Source organism: Leptonotus elevatus, chromosome 5, assembly GCF_054856555.1.
Source record: "Leptonotus elevatus isolate MCC_2025b chromosome 5, RoL_Lele_1.0, whole genome shotgun sequence".
Taxonomy (NCBI): Eukaryota; Metazoa; Chordata; class Actinopteri; order Syngnathiformes; family Syngnathidae; genus Leptonotus; species Leptonotus elevatus.
Genome location: NC_141243.1, coordinates 3,055,560 through 3,078,992, shown reverse-complemented (window position 1 = coordinate 3,078,992; position 23,433 = coordinate 3,055,560). Strand labels below are relative to the sequence as shown.

The 23,433-nt window shown below is 40.6% G+C and overlaps 2 protein-coding genes across 3 annotated transcripts in view; both read right to left on the bottom strand.

Annotated features, from left to right (window-relative positions):
• Positions 1–1,136: 1,136 nt before the first annotated feature.
• Positions 1,137–5,465, bottom strand: ctsla (cathepsin La). The gene is made up of 8 exons (XM_086075091.1): positions 5,337–5,465; positions 4,298–4,432; positions 4,022–4,144; positions 3,780–3,938; positions 2,494–2,718; positions 2,209–2,377; positions 1,568–1,685; positions 1,137–1,485 (listed from the first exon to the last, which is right to left on the bottom strand). Exons 2-8 carry the CDS (start codon positions 4,418–4,420, stop codon positions 1,386–1,388), a joined length of 1,017 nt encoding a protein of 338 aa, XP_085931217.1. The 5' UTR covers positions 4,421–4,432; positions 5,337–5,465; the 3' UTR covers positions 1,137–1,385.
• A 2,881-nt stretch (positions 5,466–8,346) lies between these two features.
• The window catches only part of dapk1 (death-associated protein kinase 1), a 29,961-nt gene continuing 14,874 nt past the window's right edge, over positions 8,347–23,433 (bottom strand). For both annotated transcript variants that reach the window (XM_086076064.1, XM_086076065.1), the window contains exons 9-27: positions 22,896–22,941; positions 22,669–22,758; positions 22,445–22,537; positions 21,949–22,167; positions 21,128–21,226; positions 20,849–20,947; positions 20,573–20,770; positions 19,531–19,728; positions 18,237–18,335; positions 17,414–17,491; positions 16,790–17,009; positions 16,482–16,676; positions 14,988–15,185; positions 14,781–14,919; positions 14,492–14,612; positions 13,936–14,124; positions 12,396–12,893; positions 11,980–12,321; positions 8,347–11,618 (exon numbers count right to left, since the gene is read on the bottom strand). In XM_086076064.1, the coding sequence (XP_085932190.1) occupies positions 11,178–11,618; positions 11,980–12,321; positions 12,396–12,893; positions 13,936–14,124; positions 14,492–14,612; positions 14,781–14,919; positions 14,988–15,185; positions 16,482–16,676; positions 16,790–17,009; positions 17,414–17,491; positions 18,237–18,335; positions 19,531–19,728; positions 20,573–20,770; positions 20,849–20,947; positions 21,128–21,226; positions 21,949–22,167; positions 22,445–22,537; positions 22,669–22,758; positions 22,896–22,941 (3,562 nt within the window). In that variant the 3' untranslated portion in view covers positions 8,347–11,177. The remainder of the gene's footprint in view (positions 11,619–11,979; positions 12,322–12,395; positions 12,894–13,935; positions 14,125–14,491; positions 14,613–14,780; positions 14,920–14,987; positions 15,186–16,481; positions 16,677–16,789; positions 17,010–17,413; positions 17,492–18,236; positions 18,336–19,530; positions 19,729–20,572; positions 20,771–20,848; positions 20,948–21,127; positions 21,227–21,948; positions 22,168–22,444; positions 22,538–22,668; positions 22,759–22,895; positions 22,942–23,433) is intronic.

Genomic DNA, 23,433 nt, shown 5'->3' with positions numbered 1-23,433 from the left:
AAACAGTTATACTGTTCTTTGACTCCATAATATTTTTCATTAGCGTAATCTTGGAAATGTTTCTTTTTTGCTCAAATATTTTTTTCAATTACATTTTTAATTTTGCAAAAAATGTGATTAAAAAAAAAAGAATCTGCCATCTTAAAAAGTGGAGTATGTGCATGTGAATGTAGCCCCATCAAGCCACGCCCCTCACTAACATGCACACGACATGCACCTGTACGCAAACTCATGTTAGCCACGGTGGCTACACTGCTAGCATGGCTTATTTTTAATGTTGGAATGTTGTCAAACATGAAATGTTACCGGCTTTGTGTATTATTAGAAATGTACAACCAATTAAAATAGATGACAACTTACCAGACGACAGGGAGAAGAATGACTTGGGCGTTGGTTTTCCAGGCCCTGTGTTGCAGACGTCCCGCATAGAAAATCACAATTTGTTTGTCTCTAGGGCTGTATGATTCCTTCTCTTCAACTTTTGTTGCTAGCTGGACGGGAGTTTAAGAATCCAGCCAAGAAAACGATAACAGTCGTCGGCAAACTGCATGCACACACTAGGAATTGATTGGTCACGCCTTCTTTGTCTACAATCTGATTGGCTATTTTAAGTCGCACCGTGACAAGTTTAGGAGACCAAAAATGGGGCTGGAGAGGGAAGACTTTTTAAAAGATTCATTTCATATTATTCTACTGTCACATCTATTGTTTTTAAACATTGTAAACTATTTTTAGCCAAACTATTTTTTAAATGTTTGAGAATTTGTTTTTAAAGTTATTTTTAAAATAATTTCCTGTTTTGTTAGCAACATTTTATTAAAAATTTTTTTTTTAATTAATTAATTTTCATTAAAAAGATTCTTGAGGATTTTTGCCAAATTTCTGACAATTTTTTGGGGGGGAGCCTTGTTTTGAGTATTTATTTTGAGTATTGAGTATTTTTTTCTGCTTTTTTGAGTAATATGTGACAGTAGAATAATATGAAGTTAATCTTATATAAAAAAATTAAAAAAAATATTCAGACAACACATTACTCAAAAACAAAGCTTTCTTCAAGTGAATGCAAAATGCTTCCGTAGTACGGTAAAAAAAAAAATGTTTTAATTATTTGGAACAAAGGCTAACAAACAAAAATGTAGTGTTTCACACCTTTAATGGTTGACATTAAACATTAGAAAAACAGACATTTACAAGAACAAACCACTCACTGAGCAGCATATGTACAAAGAATAAAAGACTAGAACAATTCGTTCAATGAAAATTGGCTTAAAACCGGCATCGTTTCCCTAAAAACGCTCATGTCGACTTGAAATCAAAACCGTCCGCTTCCACGTGTTGCAATTTGAAAAAAATATGACTAGGTGGCGCTATGGCAGCGGCCCTCATCAGACCAGCGGGTAGCTGGCGGCGGTGGCGATGCCGCAGTGGTTCTTGCGGTCTTTGGCCATGAGGATGTAACCTTTGTCGCCCCAATTCTCGCTCCAGCTGCAGGATTAGCGCAAACGGGTTAGCGGCGGGCTAGCGAAGCGACGCTAGTAACGTTAGCGCTAATGTTTTCAGCACCCACCTGTTCTTGACGATCCAGTACTTCCTGCCGTCCACATCCTGGCTCTCGAAGCCGTAGCCCACCACCAGCACGCCGTGGTCCAGCTCCTCGCTGCTGCACTCCTTCTCAAAGTAGATGCCTAAATGTCATCCAAAAAAATAATAAAGTTTATGTTTGGCTAACACGTGCCTGTGCTTTTTGGGGGGAAACAAATGTATCTAACAAAATTTGTCTATTTTCATCCGTAATATTTTAGTTTTTCAGGAGGGTGTTCTGTTTCGTCAAAAGTTTTTAGATGTATTTTCGAAGCCAAAATATTTTCCTCAAGAAAATTGTGTTTTTCGTATTATTTTCAGAAAAAAACTGTTTAATTTTGATAATTTTTTGCAGCCAAAATATTTCTATTTTCAGAAAAAATGGTTTAATTAAAAAAATAAAAATTAAAAAAATCGCGGCCAATATATTTTTCTCAATTGTGTTTTTTGTTTTATTATCAGGGAAAAAATAAGTTTCATTTCGATAATTTTTTTCCACAGCCAAAATAGTTGTTTTAGTCTCAGAAAAAAAAAAAGTTAGGTTTAAGGTTTTTCAGCTAAATCTTCCTTTTCTTTAAACATCCCAAACTCAAAAGACCCCAAGTGTGTCCAAATGAGTGAGCCGACCTGACTGGTAGAACTGGAAAGACTCGTGTCCGGCATCGATGGCCACAGAGACGGGCCCCACGGAGGCCACGGCCTTCATGAGCGCGTGCTCCTTGCCGCTGGGCACGTCCATGAAGCCCGTGTCGTTGGCCGAGTTGAACGTGGGGTCGTAGTGGCACGGCTGGTCATCCTGCGGGGTGGAGAGAGAGGGACGCTTGGTTACCGTGGCAACAGCAGCATCTTTACAGCCAAAATATGTTTGTTTGTTTTTCCTGAAAGAAAGAAACAAGTCGTGAAGAGACGTACATTTCCCAGGTAGGGGTAGGCGTCCTCCGAGTCCAGGCCGTCGTTGTCCTTGACATACTGGAAGGCCTGATCCATCAGGCCCCCGTTGCAGCCTTCGTTGCCTTCGGGCCGCGAGCAGTCCACCAAGTTCTGTTCGCTCAGAGAGACCAGCGTGCCTGTCTTGCGGAAGTGCTGACCCTCCAGGGCCCCCGTGGTGCTAAAGGCCCAGCATGAGCCGCACTGACCCTGCGCACACACACACCAATAATGCAAGTCAGAACGGGAGACCAAAAACATCCATCGTTAGCCTGTCTATGGTGTTTGCCATTCTATGTTAGCATTAAGCTATTACATTTGGGCATCCGAGTTGGCTCGCAGTTGAAGGTCCAAAGACGTGTTTGTGTCAGCTGTTCGTGTACATGATATGGTTAAAAGGAGGGCGGGAGGGGGTACGAGTGCACAATGTAGATAAACAAGTCCACCGCTGAGGTCTTATCTTTCACGCCGAGCTAAATATTTACTCCATTACACAGCCAAAGGTAGCCAAATGATTAGAAACAGCTTGTTATGTTAAACATTATTTTACCATTTCTGGTGGTCACAAAGTCACCAAAATAATAAATTGCTCCCAGCAGAAACACAATATTTTTTAACTGACGAATTGTTTCGCAGTGTGATCAATAAAGATTCATACACAATAAAAAAAATGATGTATCATCCTGGCACTATTTTTTTTTTCTAACTTTATTTATTAGATGTTAAAAGAAAAATATTAGAAACAGTTGTAGAACCGAATTTCAAACTTTAAAAATATGTTTTCATTAATATCTAGTCAAATATGTGCAATATTTGTTTTTGTAACCTCATAAGAATAATTGCGTACGTAGTCATTATTAACTTAATTAAATAATAATAATGCCAGTGTGTTTGCAGAAAGTAGTGTTTTTTTCTTGTTTTCTAAAAAGGTCAAATGTGCTATTAGGCTAACAATTAGTAATTAAAAAATATACATATCACTTTAATTGATAAACTGTGATTATCTAAGCACTAAAATGATTATTTGATTTGATTTTAAGAAATATTTTTTTGCAATGCAGCTCAGAATTTTTCAAAGAAAGTTGAAAGGATTCAAATAGATTCTCCCGTTCCATTAAGTCGATTAAAGGCAAAAAAAAAAGGGGGGGGGGGGGGACCCAAAAAATATATACTTTAGAACTTATTGCTAATTTCCCCATGGTCGAAATCTAGCCCTGACCCAAATCACGCCACAACTCAGCACTCCCTAAATGAATTGCGGGCAAGGTCACCTGATCCTTGACGGGGGTGACGTAGCCGTGGTCCCTCCAGTCCACCGAGCGCGGCGCCTCAAGGAAGTTGGGCTCCATGAAGAGCGCCCCTTTCACCTTCTTCTGCATCTTGTTGCCGCGCTTGTAGCCGTTCATGATCTGACGGAACTCCTCGTGAGTCTGAAGACAAGCGCCGGGGTTATTAGCAAGGCGTCCGTCCGCGAGAAGACCCACTTTGGACGGCCGTTGCGTCATCAGCGCACCATGTCTCCAAAATGGTTCATGCCCAGGCTGTAGGTGTGTTTGCCCATGGAGTGCTCCAGGTTGTGCAACTCGATCTTCCTCAGGTTCTTCTCCCACACCATCCTCCTCCAGCCTTCTTCCTTCTACAACATCGTCAGACATGTTTCAACAAAAGCAGAGCAGCGTCAAAACGAAAGCGAAGAACGCAGTTTCTCTGATGCAGAGGAATTGATTGGTGGAAGTTGGGATGGTTTGATAGGTTAAGAAATGTTCGTTTGTTCATTTCCACACTGTACCTGGTGGTACTGCTTGGAGTGCCAGCTCTTCCACAGGTCCCAGTGGTCGTCCAGCTGAGGGTCCAGGCTGGGGGCCGAGGCGGCGGCGCTCAGGCACAAAGCCAACACGATGAGAGGAAACATGCTCGCGGCTACCTGCAAGGAGACGGCAACAACAACATAAACATTCAAACATTCTAATACGCAATTACGTCTACATCTTAACACCTTTTCTTTTGGGGGGGGGGGGGGGGGTTTAAAAAAAAGTGACTTATTTTCTATGTTTTGCTCTACAGCTCTTGGTGAAGTAAGTATACTTAATAAAGTGTCTGCTGAGTGTAACGCGAAACCCACTTTTTAAGCTTCCAGTAAATGCACAACACATTGGAACAACAACAACATTCCTTAGGACACTCATTCACGCTCCACTTCGTCCGTCTCCATTACTGGAATTGAGCAGGAACATGCAAGTTCCTTTTAAAATCTGAAAATATAGTGGAAACGAACTAGGCCAATTGTAGTTCCGGAAACTGGTTTAGTTTTGCCTTTAGTTTCCGGTTTATTTTATTTTTTCCCTTTTTTTTGCTCAGTCACGGGATGTACGAAGGCGAGCCAAGAAAACGTGAGGCGTCCAAACTTGCGGCACAAAAAAGTAAAAAATTAAAACAAAATAATGAAAAATCTGAACGTTATTCGGAATATTTACACGCCATGGTGACGCTCTTTAGCACACATTCAAACGTGACAACAAACTGGCAATTGCCTGTTGTTGTCTTTGTTTTAGCCGAGAGATCAAGAAAAGGCAAGCCAAATTCAAGACGATAACTATAACTATCGAACAATTATAAAAACGTCGATGTATTTATTAGGGAAATTCTGATCAGTAATATCCTTAAATACCTTATTCCTAACGTAGAGCGTCGCCCCTTGCTATTATTTCTGTGCGATAAATCCCCACGGTTTACGTTCCATTAAATTCATGCATCAAGCTGAATTACAGTCACAAATAGTAAGTAACTCTTACAATTTGAATTACAAAATAATCACAAATCATACTCACTGGCAGCCCTTTTCAGACGAAACGTTGCGTGGGAAAAGAGGGAAAATGATCCTACAGCGGTGAAGCCACACAAACTTTATAAAGGCCTTGAGTGGCAGTCGAGTTCCCGCCCTCCGAGCACTCTGATTGGAGCGTTTCTTGTTTGTTCCATTTTGAAGGCCCTCCCTTTGTGTGACGTCACATTGGATGCACGTGATTCCTCATTGGAATGACGCTGAGAGGGGGGAAAGCAACGTTTAACAACGTTTTTCCCTTTAAATCACTTAATTTAATACAGTTTCGTAACAACACGAATGAATTATACTACGGTGTATCTCTTTGGACGTTTCCCAGCGTCTTTTTACTTGACGCCAGCTAACCTAAACGGCACTTAAAAAAAAAAGAAAGGAACGTGCGCTCGTTATCCTCACCGGGAATGCCCGCTAATTTGCCCCGCTAGAGTAAACAGAGATAAATAATAGTCGATAATGAAAATAAAACGAGAAAATGGCATTCAAAGTGTTATCATAAAGTATGAGAAAGCAGGTTAAAGTATGTGGACTTTGAACGCCCGTCACAACAACACTGTTGACGTTTTTCTTGATTACCAATACATTTGGGAAGTCACTGTCTTGACTTTTGTTTTTGTAGATTAGCCACGTTATCTTTAGCTGAAGGATGTAAACGTGGAATGACAGCTAAAGTCCCTCAAATATTTATGATCGTTCATGTTTTCAAAACGTTCATTACCTTAGCATAAGAGAACTTTGTTGGTGATCTGTTATTGTTGATTTTAACAACAAACCCCCCTAAAATTATATTCGCTTTGCATTTTTCCCCCTCATTACACGAGGTAGCAGATGGTCGAGAAATTACTCTATGTTGGGAATGATAAGTTTTACTCTTAATTTGAAGGCTTATTTTTTTTATTTTATTTTTACTAATTATTCTCAGGCAATATCACACAAAATCGTTCTTCAAGGCTTTCTTTTTTGACAAAGAAGCCAGCCAGGAGATATCACGAGAACATTTAGGATTGCGATATAACGCAATACTTTGCAATGTAACGCAATACTATTTGATATAACGCAATAGTGTTCCTCACTCTAGAACTCACCATACAATTTTGTAAAAATTCTTGCTGTATCGTACTCAAGTACAGACTTATTTTGGGCAATTTTTGTCACGCTGCTAGAGTAAAGCTAAACCAGCTGGTTTAAAATGAACAAGAGTCCTTCATTAAAACAACTTTGATTGTTTTGTTAAATTTGCTTCTTTACAATATTATTACGCTACAAAATTAACTAAACTGCAAACAGAAGAAACCAATTTTAAATGAAAAAAAAACAACCTCATGCACGTAATTTTGTGCTTTAAAAAAAAATCATCTGTCGTTCAAATTTCTTACAGTATTGACAAAACTAACATTGCATATTGAAATGAAACAAATCCCTATTTGATATTCTTTTGTACGATGTGTGATTGCAGTGGCACACAAGACAGACGATGATGTCACTCTCTTAAATGACATGCTCCAAATTCAAGTCATAAACCTTGAACAGCAAATCTGTTAAAATGATGTCCCATTCAATCAAGATAAGCTCAGGTCCAAGTTAGTGTTTCAATTTATTTAATTTTGGGAAATAATCACTGGTATCTGAAGGCACCATTTTTTTTAAATGAATGGTTCTGTTATTCCCATTTTAATCTTTGAACGTTAACTACAGAAAGAAGAACAAAGCGAAAATCTTGAAACTTTGATGAACTCAAATCATCAAGTGGAACCAGTTGATTTGTTTGTAGCCTTATTTAAAAAAAATAAAAATACAGTTGTATTCTTTATGCTTTGCTTTTTATGCATCACATCTTTAGTTTTTTACATTAGCAACTTTCATATCGATTGTAAACAAACTAAAAGCTAAACTAGCCCCTAAAAAGTGAACAATAATCTGTCGTTAACATAACTTTGTACTTTTTGGGATGCTCATGCCGCATCATTCTTCAAAAAAGAAGAAGCTTTTGCTGCAAATAAAAGTGTTGAAGTATTGATTCGCGTCACTGGCCACCGCTTGCAGATGTCAGCGTTTTAAATCCACAGCGTGACATGACGACTGGATAAGTTAGCGTGATCGTGTGGTGACTGACTGAGCACTTTTTTTTTTTTTTTAAAGACAGCTACAAGTCCGGACAGTGTGCCCGCGTGCAGAAAGCCGACAACAGGAAAGAGCCCCCCCCCCCAAATTAAGTTGACTGGGCATGTTTTTTTTTTTAGTACATTCCTCACATGAATCAGATGAGCAGGTTATCAGGTTAAAGGTCAGAAGACCACGTCTGCGCACACTTGTGGCACTCAGACCACGACAACAATCAATTTAATCAATAATGTGCTGTTAAGGAGTCAAAATAAAGCTAGTCACTGTGTACTGTATCATTTTGGATACATTTTCATAATTGCGGTGATAATCTAATTTCCTTCATATGATGATTAATTAAAACACTTTTTTATTCTACGGATTTTTACTCAGCATTGTTTTAAATCTTTGCATTACTCAATTACTTATTGTATGCATGGTTGTTTTTAAAGTTCTCTATAAAGAAAGTCGAGTTGAGATTTTTTAATCCATCTACCTCGCCATCTGTCGTTCAGATGTGACTGGAGAACACGTGACTATTGTCTTCTTTAAAAAAAAGAAAAGAAAAAAAGTTTGATTTTGATTCAAATTCAATTTAATAATTACTGCAAATAATAGGCATCAAGATGAACATAAAAAACACAGGAAATATCTATAATTTGCTTTAATTTAATGAAATATTTTATTTATTTATCTATCTTTAAATGCAGCTTTGTTTTCTGACGCTTGATACCTGTTGAACAACAGCGCCATCTGGCAGGTATTCCAATGTAAGTAACTAAAATAATAATAATAATAATCTCCATAAAAAGTGGTTCAAGATTGCAACGCTTAAGTTTCCACTTTCTTCATTTATGTCCTTGAAAGTATCTCAGAAATAACACGAAAACCCAAACATGTACAACAAAAAGTTTCTTTTTTTAATTCTTATTAAAAAAAAATATTACACTATAAAGTACTGAGAACATGCTGAAGGAACAGAACATAAATAGAGCAAACGTAGAAAAAAAGACATAAAAAAAGCTGGTAAATTTTTTTCTTCCTGTTTTGGTCAGAGACAATGATATAATTACTTAGAAAAATAGAAATAAAAACAAAACATATAATTCCCTTTCGGTTCATATTGGGTGTGATATTGGACAAGTAAGGTATGTTTAAAGCCACACTACATTGGCAACATTTACACACAAAAACAATTAACCTCTGTGTGTGTGTTTGTTTTGTTGTACATTCAAGTGGCATAAAAAAGTGACACAAAAGGAAGAGGGGGGAAAAAAAGATTAGGACAAAGTGACGAAAGACAGGAAGTAGTCGACTTTTCAAAAACATGGTCAATATGTAACATTTAGCAGCTTTTGGCCCGTTTACATGGCCCAACGAGGAGACAAAATGGAGGACAAACGCAAAATGGAGGACACTTAAGAGACGGGGTATCGAACGCCGATTCAGAAAAACTTTTACTTTTGCTAGAGGCTGTAGAGATAACGGGCTAACAGCTAGCATTAGCTTTACAGTTGCCGTTTTCCTGAGAGGAGGCGGAGGTGGAGGAGCGTCAAATCAAATCAAATCATATTTCAGGGAATTTTTGTGTTGAGGAGGCTGGAAATTATGCGATAAAGCGGATACTATTAACATGCAAATTTCATAGGCTTTAACAAAATTGTGGCTAATTCCAGAGTTGTTCCCCCAAACCCGCCAATATCTCTGTTGCGCCCCCTGGAGAGTTAAAAACAAATTTAGGTGGACGTCAATCATGACAGAATGCATAAAAACAATCTTCTAAAAAAACAAAAACATGTTGCAAATTGTATAGGAATTTGGCTATTTTGGTTTAAAGCAGCCATTTTGGGGAAATCCCAGTGATTGTACTCTAAATCACACTAGACATTTTTTTTAGCATACATACATGCCCCAAATCCCTCTCCCCAACTTTTTTGCGAGTATGTGTATCCTGATGAAAAAGTAAATCTTTTAGGCGTCCCCAACAACCTGAATGGGTACCGGTAACGCCCTCTGGAAAGTCACAAAATCTCAACCCTGCATACCAGTTTCACTGATCAACACAAAATGTCCAATCTGACCAGATGAGCAAAAAAGTCTCAAGGACCCTGAATTTAACACAAAATGTATTATTATCATTATTTTTTGTCTTTATGTGGTTTTCCAGCCATTCAACATAAAAATTCATTTTGAGCAAACCCTGACGACCCAAACAAATACTTGAATTCCTTTATTTTGACATTTTGAGCTTTTTTGTTTTGTTGTTGTAGTAAGTAATTGTAGCGTTTTGTGCGGACAAGGCACGCTTGCTCTTATTTGTGCTTGGGGGAGGTAGTAGGCCACAAAGGCACTGGGATTAAATGCTGTGTCGGGATTGAGGAAAAGGCGGAGATGAACGCGTGGTGATTACGACATCACTTTGGCTGCGTAAACGGTAGACGAGATGTGCGTTAAATTGTGTACATACAAACACTGGACATAAAATAAAGGCCGTGTTCACATTTGTTGTTGGGTTCACTTAAATCTGTCTTTGCCTTTCACACACAACCTAGCGAAGGTGGGTGTGGCATGGGTGCACAATTTCACACAAACTTGGCGTCATACAATTGCTTTCGACAAAAATCTGAGACGAGACGTAACAGCGGATCCAGCATTTGTCTGTCGGTGTCTTTTACACAGAGCACAGCAAAGGTACGATATCGCCGCAACTGTGCACACTTTCACGCAGCAACACCGCATCCCGCAATCAGATCATGACCACCAAATTACAAGTGTGAACACAGCTTCAAAAGCAGCACAAGGAGGTGAATCAAAACGGAATCTCAAAGCCCCTTCTACACTGTTCGAGGCATCGCGGCTTGTTGGCTTGTGCCTTCAACACATGGCCGTTACTGCTTCATGCAACCAGAAGGGGGCGTGGTCAGCGCGTCTCTTGTCTTAACGTTCAGGTTGTGCTCTCATTATCTTCCTGGATATTTTGTCAGACGCTGTTAAATTCACGGGTGGATTTGAATCACACCAAAACGGTGTCCAGTGTGAAAAGGGCTTCTGAAGCACAGATTTGTGCGGACTCTAGCCCCTTTTGCACTTTTTTTCCCGGTAAATTGGCGCACATCATTTTCTGTGCCTTTCACACATCACTCGCCGACACTGCCGTCTCCGCATGGAACTAGATAATTAGATGCGTGGCGACTTGGGCGTCTGCAACTGGAACTGCGACGATTGCTTTCGACACAAAGGGGGCGGGAGAAATGAATGATGGATGCTTCACACCCCTGTCCTGGCGTTGCAGAATTCTCTGTCGTCCTGTCGCTCTTACAACTCAGATTCGAAATACAACAATCAACTTCTGGGACGTGACAATCGCTTTCGACACAAAAGCAAGTATCAGGTGGCAAACTTGACACTGCCTTTGATATTTTGGTGAAAATTAGTTGACTGGATGGGAATTTGGTATTGGTACCTTACACACAAAGGCATGCTTGATTTCTGGGGCAGTGAGAATTGCTTTTAAAACAAAGTGGCCATGTTGTAAATAGGTCCGCTATCGAATTCCATATTGGTACCTTACATGCAAAACGGCAAGGCAGGCGGCTTAGACAGGCTGTGTGAAAGGGGCTTGGACTTCCTCATCAGCCATTTGACAACATCCACCACGGAAGCAAATCAAAATTTCTCTCGCGCTGAAGTCGGACCCACAATTGGGCGGCGTGTGGCGTGGGGTGGGCTTTTAGCGGGAAATGACAGAGCTGATGGAGTTGTAGGACGTGCCCCCGTTGCAAGTGGCGGCGTAACCGTCGGGATAACCATTAGCGTCGGCGCCCAGCCCCCGCGCGGTGACTTTGAAGACGGGCGAGGCCTTGAGAAGGAAGTCGGCGGCGTCCCTTCGGCCCAGCTCCCGCAGCTTGAGCATGAGGACGCCCACCGTGCTGCCGGGACGCCCGCTCCACTCGTGCAGCAGGGCGGCCGTCGGGCTGGGCGTCCCGCTGGGCGGCGTCCCGTTGCCGCTGTGCTTTGCCACCAGCTCGCTGAGGCCGAGGTTCATAGCCAGAAGGCACCAGTCCTTCCCAAGGGCGTCGGGCGGGTCCAGCATGCGGCACAGCTTGCGGCGGGCCAGGGGCGCCACGTCGGCGATGTGCACGTCGGGGCCCAGGACGCCACGCTGGTACACCTACGTACATAGATACAGTTAATGTATAAAAAGTCTACACACCCCCTTTTCAAATGCCAGATTTTGGCGAGAGATCAAGATAACTTATAACGTATACGAACCCGGAGCCCGTGATAGAGGGGTTTACTGTAGATTAATAGCAGATATGACAAATCCAGGTGTAGCTAGCTAGCTCCCAAGCGGGTAAACAAGCACCCGGGGAGCTAGCTAGCTAGGCTAAAGCCAAACTGTGGCAGGGTTTTTCCTTTCTGGACCTGGATTTGCCACCTCTGATTAATAGAGATAAATATGCGCTATAGATATAGAGATGAACGGACAGACAGACAGATTTTGATTGAAAATGTTTTCGTGTCGCCAATACCTCTGCACAGCCAAAGGCAAGGATGGCGCTGAAGCTCTCTCTGTATCCTCCCATGGTGTTGGTGAGCGAGGTTTCCCTCTGCACCTGCGCCCTCAGGAAGTCCTTGGGCTGGTACACCATGACGGGAGCGTGGCGCTCGCGCAGCTGCTGGGGGCTCAGGTAGTACTTGGCGGTCAGCAGGCCCGGCAGCGTGGAGGCCAGCAGGTTCTCGACGATGCCGCACACGGCGTCCAGCAGGGCGTAGCACTTGGTCCTCTGAGTCTCGTGACCCCGCACCTGGATCTCCACGCCCTGGCCGTGGTTGACCAGCAGCACCATGGCCTCCGTGCGCGACCGGCTCACCTTAAGTTTAGGGGACATTATCATGTCGTTAATCCGTTGCGGTCCACACCCATGACCTGATCCGTCCTGCTCACCTTGGCTCCGTCCGTCCACAGGTGAATGTCGTTCTCTCTTTCTTCCTCGTCGTCCTCTTCATCATCGGGCTTCTGCTGCCGACTCCATCGGCACAGGTTGACCTGCAGCTTGTGGAACAAACCGCAGGGGAAAGCGGCCAGGTGCTCGGCGGGCACCAGCCGGACGCCCCCGTAGATGGCGGCGGCGTCCCCCTCGGCATCGTCCTCGGCCCACGAGCGCCGCAGGCCCCCCGCCTTGATGAGGGCGGGCACGTCCACCATGGCGGGCTCGGTGGTGTCGCGGGCGCACACGTCCATGGCGTCCAGGATCTGCAGCAGCTCCTCCACGTCGCTGTCGGGCGCCAGGGCCTGCACCTCCTCCAGCCTGTAGCGCCCCCTGTAGTGGTGGATGGCCTTGGGCGTCTCCACAGACAGCAGGCGGCCCAAAACGCCGCTGCACAGCCAGCGCGGCTCCAGCAGGACCACGTCCTGCACCGTTTCGCTCTGCATGATGTTGATCTGCGCAATACGGGAAAAAAGGACATTCGAGTCAACCGCAGAAAAATTAGCAGATGTGTTTTTGAAGTTAGTAAGTGGTAAGCTTGCTGTACTGTTTCTCCTCAGGTCTCCAATGTTTTTGTTTTTTTTATTAAATACGGTCTAAAAAAAAAGGTTTACCTTATTTACATTTGTTTATAGTTACTATTACTTAAATGTATTTTTTATTTAAGTTTATTGAGTATTATCTGTTTATTTTATTTAGTTTAATATATTTAATTTCGAGGTGATTTCATTTTGCTCTACAACATTTAGGTTTGTTTAATTTTATTTAAATTTATGGTATGTGATTTTTAAAGTTTAGTTCATTTAAAGTCGATTTCATTTACATTTATTTTGTGCGTCTTAGTTTTTGTTATTTATTTTATTTATTTAAAAAAAAAGTTAATTTCATTTAAGTTTATTGTACTTTATATGTATTTTATTTATGTTAATGTTCTTTATTTAATTTTGATTGAATTACATTTCTTTCATAAATAAATTTTGGTTGATGCTTCATGTTTGTTTAAAGGTTTATCATTAAAATAAAATACATACAAAATATAAATCGTAACATCTATGCTAATTTCTGTTAACTTTCTGTTAGCATTAAGCTAGTGGAATTGCATTAGACACAATTATTTAGTTCAGTGAGTTGGCGCTTAAATATACGATGCTTGATTCTATTTTGGTTGATGCGTCAGTTTTACAGCAAACTTCAACTTGGAATGACAAAGAGCTTGAAGCAAGCACGCTTGGCATCTTATTTGGAGAACTGTTCTAAGGAGAGTCATTTTTTCGTGTCTTTAAATTGATATTTAGCGATAGTCTCCTATTTCTTGACAGTGAGTGTGAGAACAAGTACTAAGGACTACTTTAAAAATAATTGTTTAAATCATATGGGAGGGGTAGAACTTTCTATTAAAAAAAAAAATAATCACATGGTCTCTCTCGCACATGGATTTTGACCTATCGTGGGTGGAAAACGGGCGTTCACAGCAGGCTGAGGATGCGACTAACTGACCTCTCCCATGCTGTGCAGCTGCATCGCCAGACCTCTAAGGTGCTGCTGGCTGACCAGCGGGTTGATGTTCTCCTGGACGTCGCTGACAAACTGCTGCCACGACGTCAGCTGGTTGGGTCCGCTCAACTTACGCCAGGCGGGCAGCACCGCCAGCAGCCGCTCCGACAGCAGCGTCATGGCGCCGCAGCTCTGCGTACAAGTACAAATGTTAACTTTGCGCGCGTGTGTGTGTGTATGGAGGACCAGAACTGCAAAAATAATAAATAAATAAATAAATAAATAAATGACTAAAACGGATAAAAATAAAAAATAAAATTGAAAAAATTAAATGCAAAAAATATATATATAAATGGAAATAAAAACAACAAAATATAAATAAATAAATATTGCAACAGCGGAGCCCAACCCAAGACACGCTTAGGACCGGCCCTACAAAAAAAAAAAATAATTATATCCGTTTTTATTTTCACTTTTAGTCATTTATTTATTTATTTTTAATTTTGGCAGTTTTGGTCCTCCACATGTGTGCGTGCGTGACATATGTGCATGCGCTCACAGAGATGATGTGCAAGCGCAGCTCCTGCAGATGATTCCTCAGCAGCTTCACGTCTTTGGAGTTGGAGGCGCCGGCGTCCATCACAAACAGCTTGTCGCTGATCTGTAGGTCGTTTCCAAACCTCAAATGCAACATGGACAAATATTATTATATTTATTTATTTATTTGTTTGTTTGTCTAATAGCCTGTTGAAAAGGTTTCATGATTGAATTTGAATAAAAAATAAATAACTGTAAATAAAATGATATAAAATAATAAAAATCATGTCAAATAAAAGCACTTTGCTGACCTGCTCCTGACTTCCTTGAGGAGGGCTCTCTCCTTGTTGTAGTTGAACTCTCCGGAGAAACATCTGGGAACGTCGGCCAGGTCCGCGTGCGTGCCCACCAAGACCACCACCAGAGGCTGTTGGACCCTTCCGCCGAACACTGCGAGCAGCGACAGCGTCACTCCACTGAGTCCACGCCCCGGCGGCGGCAAAGCTCGAGAGACTCACGCATGTTGGGGTGCGGCGGCGTGAGGGCCTTGAGCATGTTGAGCCAGTAGCTGACGTGGCTCAGCTGGCTCTCGTACGGCTCTTCCACACTGAAGACCACCACGTGGATGGCCGTGGCGTCGTTGGCCGCAAAGTAGTCGTAGGCGCAGTAGTAGACGGGGTTGCCGGAAAACTCCCACACGCTGAAATCGCCCACGCCTGCAAAAATGGAATTTAGTAAGTAAACACTCGGAAATCCGTGATATACAGAAACTATTAAATTTTATTTTTATTTTTATACATCAGTCACTGTACACTTTAAAACAAAATTTTAATTTAGCAAAACACACTTTTTAAATACATTTTGTGTTTATTATGTTTTATATTATTTATTTATATTATTATGTGTTTGTTTTGAGTATACAAAAAAGTTGCAGGCACTAAATGTCGCAAAAATACTGCACAGTCCTTCTGTGGTTTACACTTAATTTTTAAAAATGGACAAGATGGGCCAAGCAGGTTATTCCTCTTTGTGGTTATTTGTTTAATGTACAGTAATTTCTGGATTATTAGCCGCTACTTTTTCACTTGCATTCGACCCTGCAGCTAATACAAAGGTGCATCTTATCTATCAAATCACAAGGGGGCGCACTATAAAGGAAGCGTAAGAGCGTCAGGCAGAGCAAAACAAACCAAGTGAGCCCAAATACAGTAGGAGAGACAGAACGAGAGCGAGACAATTTGCGCCGTCATTATGGAAAAGAAAGTAGCGGGAACCCGGTGCGGTAACATTAAAACACCTTACGGCTTACAGTCGGGTGCGCCTTATATGTGTAACTAACTCGCGTATTCCCCAAATTTAACTAGCGTGGCTTATAGTCAGGTGCGTCTTATAGACCAGAAATTACTGTATATATAAAATAATTATTATTTCACTTCTGTTATTTATGGCCAGCTTCATTTGATTTGAATGAATTTGATAATTTAAAAAAAGCACAAAATTGTGACTATGTTTTTTAACTGTTTACTTTCTTCACTGTTAACAATAAATCAATTGACCAATTATTGAATGCAATAAAAACTATTAAAAATGAATACATACATGTAAAATACACTATGTAAGTTCATATCAATAATAAATAATTCAAGTCATTTTTTTTATTATTTACAAATAATGTAATAATTTATTATAACTCAAAATGCAAAAAAATTAAACTAATAAATAATAATGATAGATACATACAAACATGTCACATGTACCATGTAAGTAAGTTTTTGTATGAATTGTACGTATTATTTAATCAATAAATAAACAGACAAATTTAAAAGTCTTAAATGTTCATTATTTTATATAAATACGGTCTTTTCTGCATTTTAAATCACTTATTAATTTTTCCAAACTGTACGGTAAAGTTTTGAAAGCCATTAAAAACATCGCTATAAAGCGCAGAACTCCACTATATAGTGGGGTCGCAGTTGAAAACGTAAACACAGAGTGCGCAAGATGCATCTCACCATGGATGTTGGCGTGCTGGATGTCGACAGCCCTGGTTGCCTGCTCGTCGGCGGCGGCGGGGGGGGAAAGGCCGCTGTGCGCGGGCGAGAACACCTCCAGGACGCCTTTGGTCAGGCTGGGCTCAAACATCATGCTGCGACTGCGCACGCTCACGTTCTCGCAGCCCGGGTACAAATTGGAGATACTCACCGACACTGTAACAGAACATTTGGTAGGTATGTCTTTCATAGACCCACAAAAAAAAGTCTCAAGATCTCAAACTGGCCTAAACTCTAAAACGTCACCGTACGGGATGTCCGTAACCTACCGGCAGGCTTGGAGTGGACCGGAGAGTTGGGGTGTCTTGTCCCGTTGGTCATGCGGGTGGTGCGACGTCGGCGGAAGAAGCTGCGCAGGATGCCGCACTTGAGCGACTCCAGTAACGTGCTCTTGCCTGCCCCCTGGTGGCCGAAGAGCTTGAGCTTAATGCGTGGCTGCGCCGTCTGCGTGGGCCGCAGCTGCTGGATGAAGGCCAACTTGTGGTTGTCCTGCAGCACAACGCAAAACATTTTTTTGCTATTAATAGCCACTTTCACACAGAGAGCCGGCAAAAATAAACGTATCGGAGATGTAACAGAACAGTGACAAAAGGTGGAAAATGCTGACTTGGCAGAAGACGTGGCGTCACGACTTTTGTGCTACCTCACAGAGTGGAAAATGCCTGGGTGGAATTTGTCCCGCTTGCACGTAAATGATCAATTCAAGAGCTGACATGTTTTCCTTGCGAGTACAGTAGGTGAGTCATGGAACAAAAGGTGGTCCGTGAATGTCAGTGCTGGTGTGGGTGGCTGAGAGCGCTCTGCAATCCCACCTGAGGACTCCCACTGCCGATACCCTTTCAATGGAACGATAAATGTCAATAATACTCGAGCCCTTTCCTCGCTTTGTTTACCTTTTTAAGCTTCCCCAACAAGGCCACGATACTGTCATGCTGCTGAGCTGAAGCCAAATCCTCAGCGCTTTTCCCATCCTGAAAAACAAACACGAGCACTTGATTTGGACAGTGGTGCCTTGACATAAGCGTGACCTGACTAGTTCATATAACCAAATTGCAGTAATAGCAGTTATTTTTTCTTCCAGAGGATAAAGAATAATATGCAAGAGCATTTAATTATTCTGCCAGTTACTGTGTTGTTGGCAAACTTTTTTTGTTTTTAACAATAAATACATCATTTGTATCCACATAAAAATAATTGTAAAGTTCTGGTGGGAACTTTCACTGGTTCTTGTATCTTAATGCTCGCGATATTACACGAACAGTAATGACCAGAAAACTGCATGTTCTCAGTTGAACTATTTACTGGAAGCCAGAAAGATCGAGTCGACTACACAGCAGTGGAGCCCTTTTCTCTTAGTATGCGGAAGAAGGTCTAATCTATTCAAAATGGTTTCTAGTCTTATACTGGTCTTGGCCGCCCACCTGAAAGTGGTGTCACAGGTTGGGAATTACTGCCACTGCCAAATCAATGCTAATTTTGTTAGTCCGTCCATGGCGTTTTGCCTATGTTAGCATTAAGCTAGCGGGCTTTCATAAATTTTGTGGTTTGGTGAAATACATACGTACTATAATTGTCTTTGGTTTTAACTGGTAGTGGCAGTTAAGTGCAGTAAACTGAAATATTTGCTCACTCTAAACCAAAAATTGGTTGAGCAACAGTTTATATCTCGAAAAAGTCACTGTATTATGATTATTTTTTTTTTTTAAGAAAGCTTACGTTGGTGACGGCGTCCGTGTTGGCTCCGGACAGGCAGAGGTGACGCACCACTTCGAGACCACCGTTGCTGGCAGCCAGGTGGAGGGGGGTCCGGCCGTACTAGTCCATCAACACACAACAACAAAAAAACAGGGAGGACATCGTCAAAAAGACTTCCTACCAGTCATTTGTGTGGAATCTGCGGCCCATTAATTACGAGATTAACGGAAAATGTATGCTTTATTGCATTAATGGGACTTAAATAAAAAACAACATTTTGGGTGCGCATCTCTCGATTTTAGTGCCGCCATTTTGGAATTTTGCGTGGCCAGCAGTATTTTTCAAAAGAGTGGGATTTGAAGAGTATAAATTGAATTTCCAATTATGTGTTCCAATACAGTTGCTGGAACTTCTGAGTGAGTGGAAATGCAGATTGAGTAGCAATCTTGGCAGTTTCTAAATGGTGACATTAACAGGTGAATTTGAATGTGTTAAAATGTAGCTGTATTCATTAGCACGAGCTGCTAACATTAGCACGATATACATGAAAAGAAAAGCCATTAAAATCACTAAAAGGAAGTGCTGCTCACTCCTAAAATAGGCGAGTTATTTTTGTTCTTTGATTGTCAAGACGGGAAAACACACACGCAGCCACGCAGGCAGTGTGAAAGTGAAACGCATCAGCATCATCATGAATCTGAAACAATGAAAACACTCCTCATTCAAGTATTACTGGAAAACTCTCATTGGATTTCTTTAATCCTTTCAATGTGTTTGTTCAGCCCACTCTGCTACACTACTCAGGTTAGACATGAAATACAAAATAAAATACAATGAAATGAAAAAAATAAATAAATACATGAATTAAAATACAATTAGACATTGCAAGCATTCCTGGCAGGCTGGTAGAGATTTTGTTTGTTCAGTCTAGCTTGCAAAGCTACCAATAAATTAAAGTATTTGACACATGAAAAACAACAATTCAATAAATGTTAACAAAAAACATGAAATGCACACGAAAATAAATCAAATGAAAAGCTGTTGTGGTTTTAGTATTGGAGAAAGCCAGGAGAGATTTAGACAAATCCATTAAACCAGGCTGGATTATCACGCCTAAAATCTAAAGAGGTGTTAAGGGTTGATACTACAGTTGTTGGATAATGTTATAATCCTTCCATTATGATATATACCAAAACTAGACACACTAAATCTCAGCTTTCAATATGATTTAACGTATCATAATGCAATGAGTGCTAAAGTTAGCTGCTAGCTAGTTTCACAGGCCGTGCAACCAAAACGTGGTCCAAATTGTTACCTTGTTGGGGATGTCAAGGACAGCTCGGGCGCCGCAGAGTGCCACGACGACAGGCAGGTTCCCGTCCTTGCAGGCGATGTGCAGGGGCGTGTTGCCATGGCGATCTTGCCGGTCCAGCTGACAGTCACGCGCCAGCAGGCAGTGGACCACCTCCAGTTGGCAGCGTCGCACGGCTAAGTGGAGGGCCGTGTGGCCGTCCTGGACGAGGACAAAGGCGGCGGCGAGTTAGGCAATAGAAATAACTAGGGTCCGACTGATGTGTCTGATGCCGATTCAGCTAATTCGCTGGAAAAAATTGCGATAACTGATTAATTGGTCAATTAACTCATTCATTCATATTTTTTTTTCAAACATGTGCATAGGTTATATTTTTATGTTTTATATGATTTTTAATATCTTTGAGTAGATATATTTTTTTTCTTTTTCTTAATATATATGTGTGTTTGAGAAATACAATTCATTCATGCCCAAAAACTTATATTTATACATTTTTTTAAATGTTTTTTTGTATGCTACAGCATACAGAAGGCTTTGATACAGCTTCTGCCATGAGGTCACTTAAAGCAATGGTAGTAATTACAAAAAAACGGCCAGCAGGTGGCACCAGAGTGTAAAAGATCAGTTCGAGCCATAGTGCAACAAGCCCCCCCCCGTTTTAAACAGATATGTGAATAATGATGAAACTTAGCTATATTCTGACTGCAAAATGAAAACGGATAAAAATATACTTTTTTTCCTGATGAAAGAAGAGACTTTAATCTTTCTTTTGGTAGGTTCCGTGTTTTTATAGCAGTAGAACTGAATATTCTGTGGGCCTTGCAAAATCTGTCAAAATCCAGTAAAACAGCCATGAGCGAAGGGAGTTGCTTCAGTGAAAATTACTGGGAATGAATGAGTTAAAAAAAATATCATACATTTTTTTGGTCCTGGTAATTTCAGGCAGAACATTTGGATGTTTTTCAATACTTTGTCCTTTAGTAAATATCAGCATTTAATTGACAAAACTCATCTGTTGTTTTTTGTATACTAGAAAGATTCCAACCTTATCGGTGGTCTCCAGGTCAGCGTTGTGCTCCGCCAGGCACTCCACAATATCCACGAAGCCGCGGGCGGAAGCGGTGAGCAGGGCGCTCTCGCCCTCGCGGTTCTTGGTGTCCACGCGGCAGCCGGCCCGGCACAGTGCCCGCGCCACAGCTGAGTAACCGTGCCAGGCGGCGCAGTGCAGAGCCGTTTCTTGCTCCTGGACGTGGGAGTTGGGTTTTCAAAAATAGTCGCTAAAAGTTGGATTTAGATTTTTTTGTTGCATAAATGAGTTCACCCTGTCGCTGAGGTCCGGGTTGGCCCGGATTCTGCACAGGTAGCTGACAACATCCACGTTGCCGTAGCGGGCCGCCACGTGGAGAGCTGTTTCTCCAGACTGCAACACAACAGGGAATTGACACATCACGTCATATCCTTACATGACAAGTTAAAGCTGCAATATGGAACTTTTTAGTTTCCACTTTAACTTTATAGTAAGCTTTTTAGTTGAGTAAAGTTGAAAAAAAAAACAACGTTGAAATATTGAGAAGAATCTTATTTATTAATAATTAGTGACCTTATCTTGTACATCCAGAGGACATTTGTTGGCGTGAAGGAATTTGAGGGTGTCCACGTGGCCGTGTCTCGCAGCATAGTAGACGGCGTTGGCGCCACTCTAGTGGAACACGGAGAGAAATAAACACATAATGTCATAAATAAAGTAACAAAAAATAAAATAAAAATATATTCAATTGTTAACTAGAAATTATGAATAAATAAAAAAACATAAATCATTGAAAATAATAAAGCAATAAAGAATAAAACAATATCAATTTATAGAAATGTGTTTTATTTTAAAACAACAAAGCAATACATTAATAAAAAAATATTATTATTATTTTCATTTTCAATAATTTTTTTGTATTTTATTATAAAATAAAAAAAAATATTGAAAATAATTGCCAATTTCTATTATTATTGTTAGTTGAATAGATGATGAATACAAATAAATGAGTAAATTGTGGGGGAAGTAAAAACACAAATCAAATTAGGAAATTAATAATACAAAGAAAAATGCATTAAAAACAAAATGTTAGATATAAATAAGAGAATGAACACAAATATAAATAAACGTGTTTTAAGTCTGAATTAGCAGTTAAAACAAACATAAATAAATAAAATAATAATAATTTTAAAAAATTACATATTGGTTGAATAGATACAAAAATTAAAATAGAAATAAACGGTTTAAATAACACAAAAAGTCTAAAATTACTTAAATAACACAATACATATAACTATAATACTACCGGTAGTTCTAAAAATAAATAAATACACATGTAAAATAATAAAACAATCATCAGAAAAAAAGATTTTGCCACAGGTCGAGCATGTCACCTTGTCAGGTGCTTGAATGTGGGCTCCTTTCCTGACGAGCAGCTGGATGATGTCGACGTTGCCGCAGCCGGCGGCGATGAGCAGCGGCGGCGTGCCGTGCTTGTTGCCCTGGTTGACGTCGTAGCTGTTCAACGAGCCCAGCAGGTGGCGCAGGCCCGGGACGTTGTCATCGTTGATGGCGTGGATGATGGCCTTCATCACGAACGAGTCTTCTTCATCCTGCACGCACGCGGCGGGAGAAAACTTAACGCGTCATCGCAAGAAGAGAATGTTAGGAGGAAATTAAAATCATCTTACAGTAAGGTCTTCATAAGAGTTGTCATTTTTCAGGACAATTATTTGAATTTACGAGGCCAATTAATTATTCAGGAAGCTGTTAATGGCTGGCGTGTAGTGGAGTGGCGTTGTGAGGGCGCACGGCTAATAATACTCAAACTGTAATTAAGGCAGGAGCAGTTCATTAAGCTGCCATTTTGCCCGTGTGTGCGTGTGTTACCAATGTGTCGTCACTGCGCGCCACGCTCATGTTGCTTCTGGACAGAAATGACCGCGACAGACGGTTGCACAAGGAGATGAGTCGCACAGATTGCTGCCAAAAAAAAACAAAAAAAAAACAGGATTTACACAACTGGAGACGTCATCATTACAATAACCAAAAAACCGAGGTGGGTCCTGCTGGATTGGTTAGCAATAGAGTTGAAATGTGATGTCTGTACTTACTTTCCATTTTCTTCTGGCAGCAAACTTTTTGAACTTTTCCATGTTGACGGCGGACTCTTTTCTACTCAGCGCTTGTTGTGTGTCTTTGGGCTGGTAAAAAAAAAAAAAAGCAAAAGCATTGATGGTTTGTTTCTTCATTCTATCAGTGGATGGATGGATGGATGATGGATGGATGGATGATGGATGGATGTGGATGGTAGTGTTTTAGAGTTGGCGTGAGTTGTAACCTTTATCCACGGGTGCTGAAGGCTGTCCTGAATGGTCATCCTCTTTCTGGCAGCAAAACACACAACAATAACATTAATGATTGTTATACTATGATTTTTTTCCCCCATAAATTTGATTTTCATCAAATTAGCATTTTTCTTTTGGTGCAAACATAGGGTTCTCAGGATTTTTTCCCCCAACAGCTATACAAAAAATAAATAATCTTATTTTATTTTACATCATGTTTTTTTTTTTTTACAGTAATGAACTATATTCAATGTGATTGTTTTTCTTGTAAAGATGATTTTCTTCTATCAAATTCAATAATTTATTTTGCAAAATTTAAATTGTAATTATTTTTTGTATAAATCTATTTATAAATATTTTTGCATAAATGCAAAATTTTTAATTTTAATATAGTACAGTACAACTTTTTAATTTAACATTTTATCAATCATTCTAATTTTAATGTAATTATATTCATACATTGCATCAGTCATTTGTTTGTAAATTTTTAAAATAAAATAGAAAAACTACAGAGTCATTACATTTGGTTAC

Excerpts from the sequence above, each read along its gene's own strand:
- ctsla (XM_086075091.1), bottom strand. The coding sequence starts at position 4,420 with ATGTTTCCTCTCATCGTGTTGGCTTTGTGCCTGAGCGCCGCCGCCTCG. Across the intron at positions 3,939-4,021 it reads TGAACCATTTTGGAGACATG|ACTCACGAGGAGTTCCGTCA; the intron begins GTGCGCTGATGA and ends GCTTGTCTTCAG. Across the intron at positions 2,378-2,493 it reads CCTACCCCTACCTGGGAAAT|GATGACCAGCCGTGCCACTA; the intron begins GTACGTCTCTTC and ends TCCACCCCGCAG.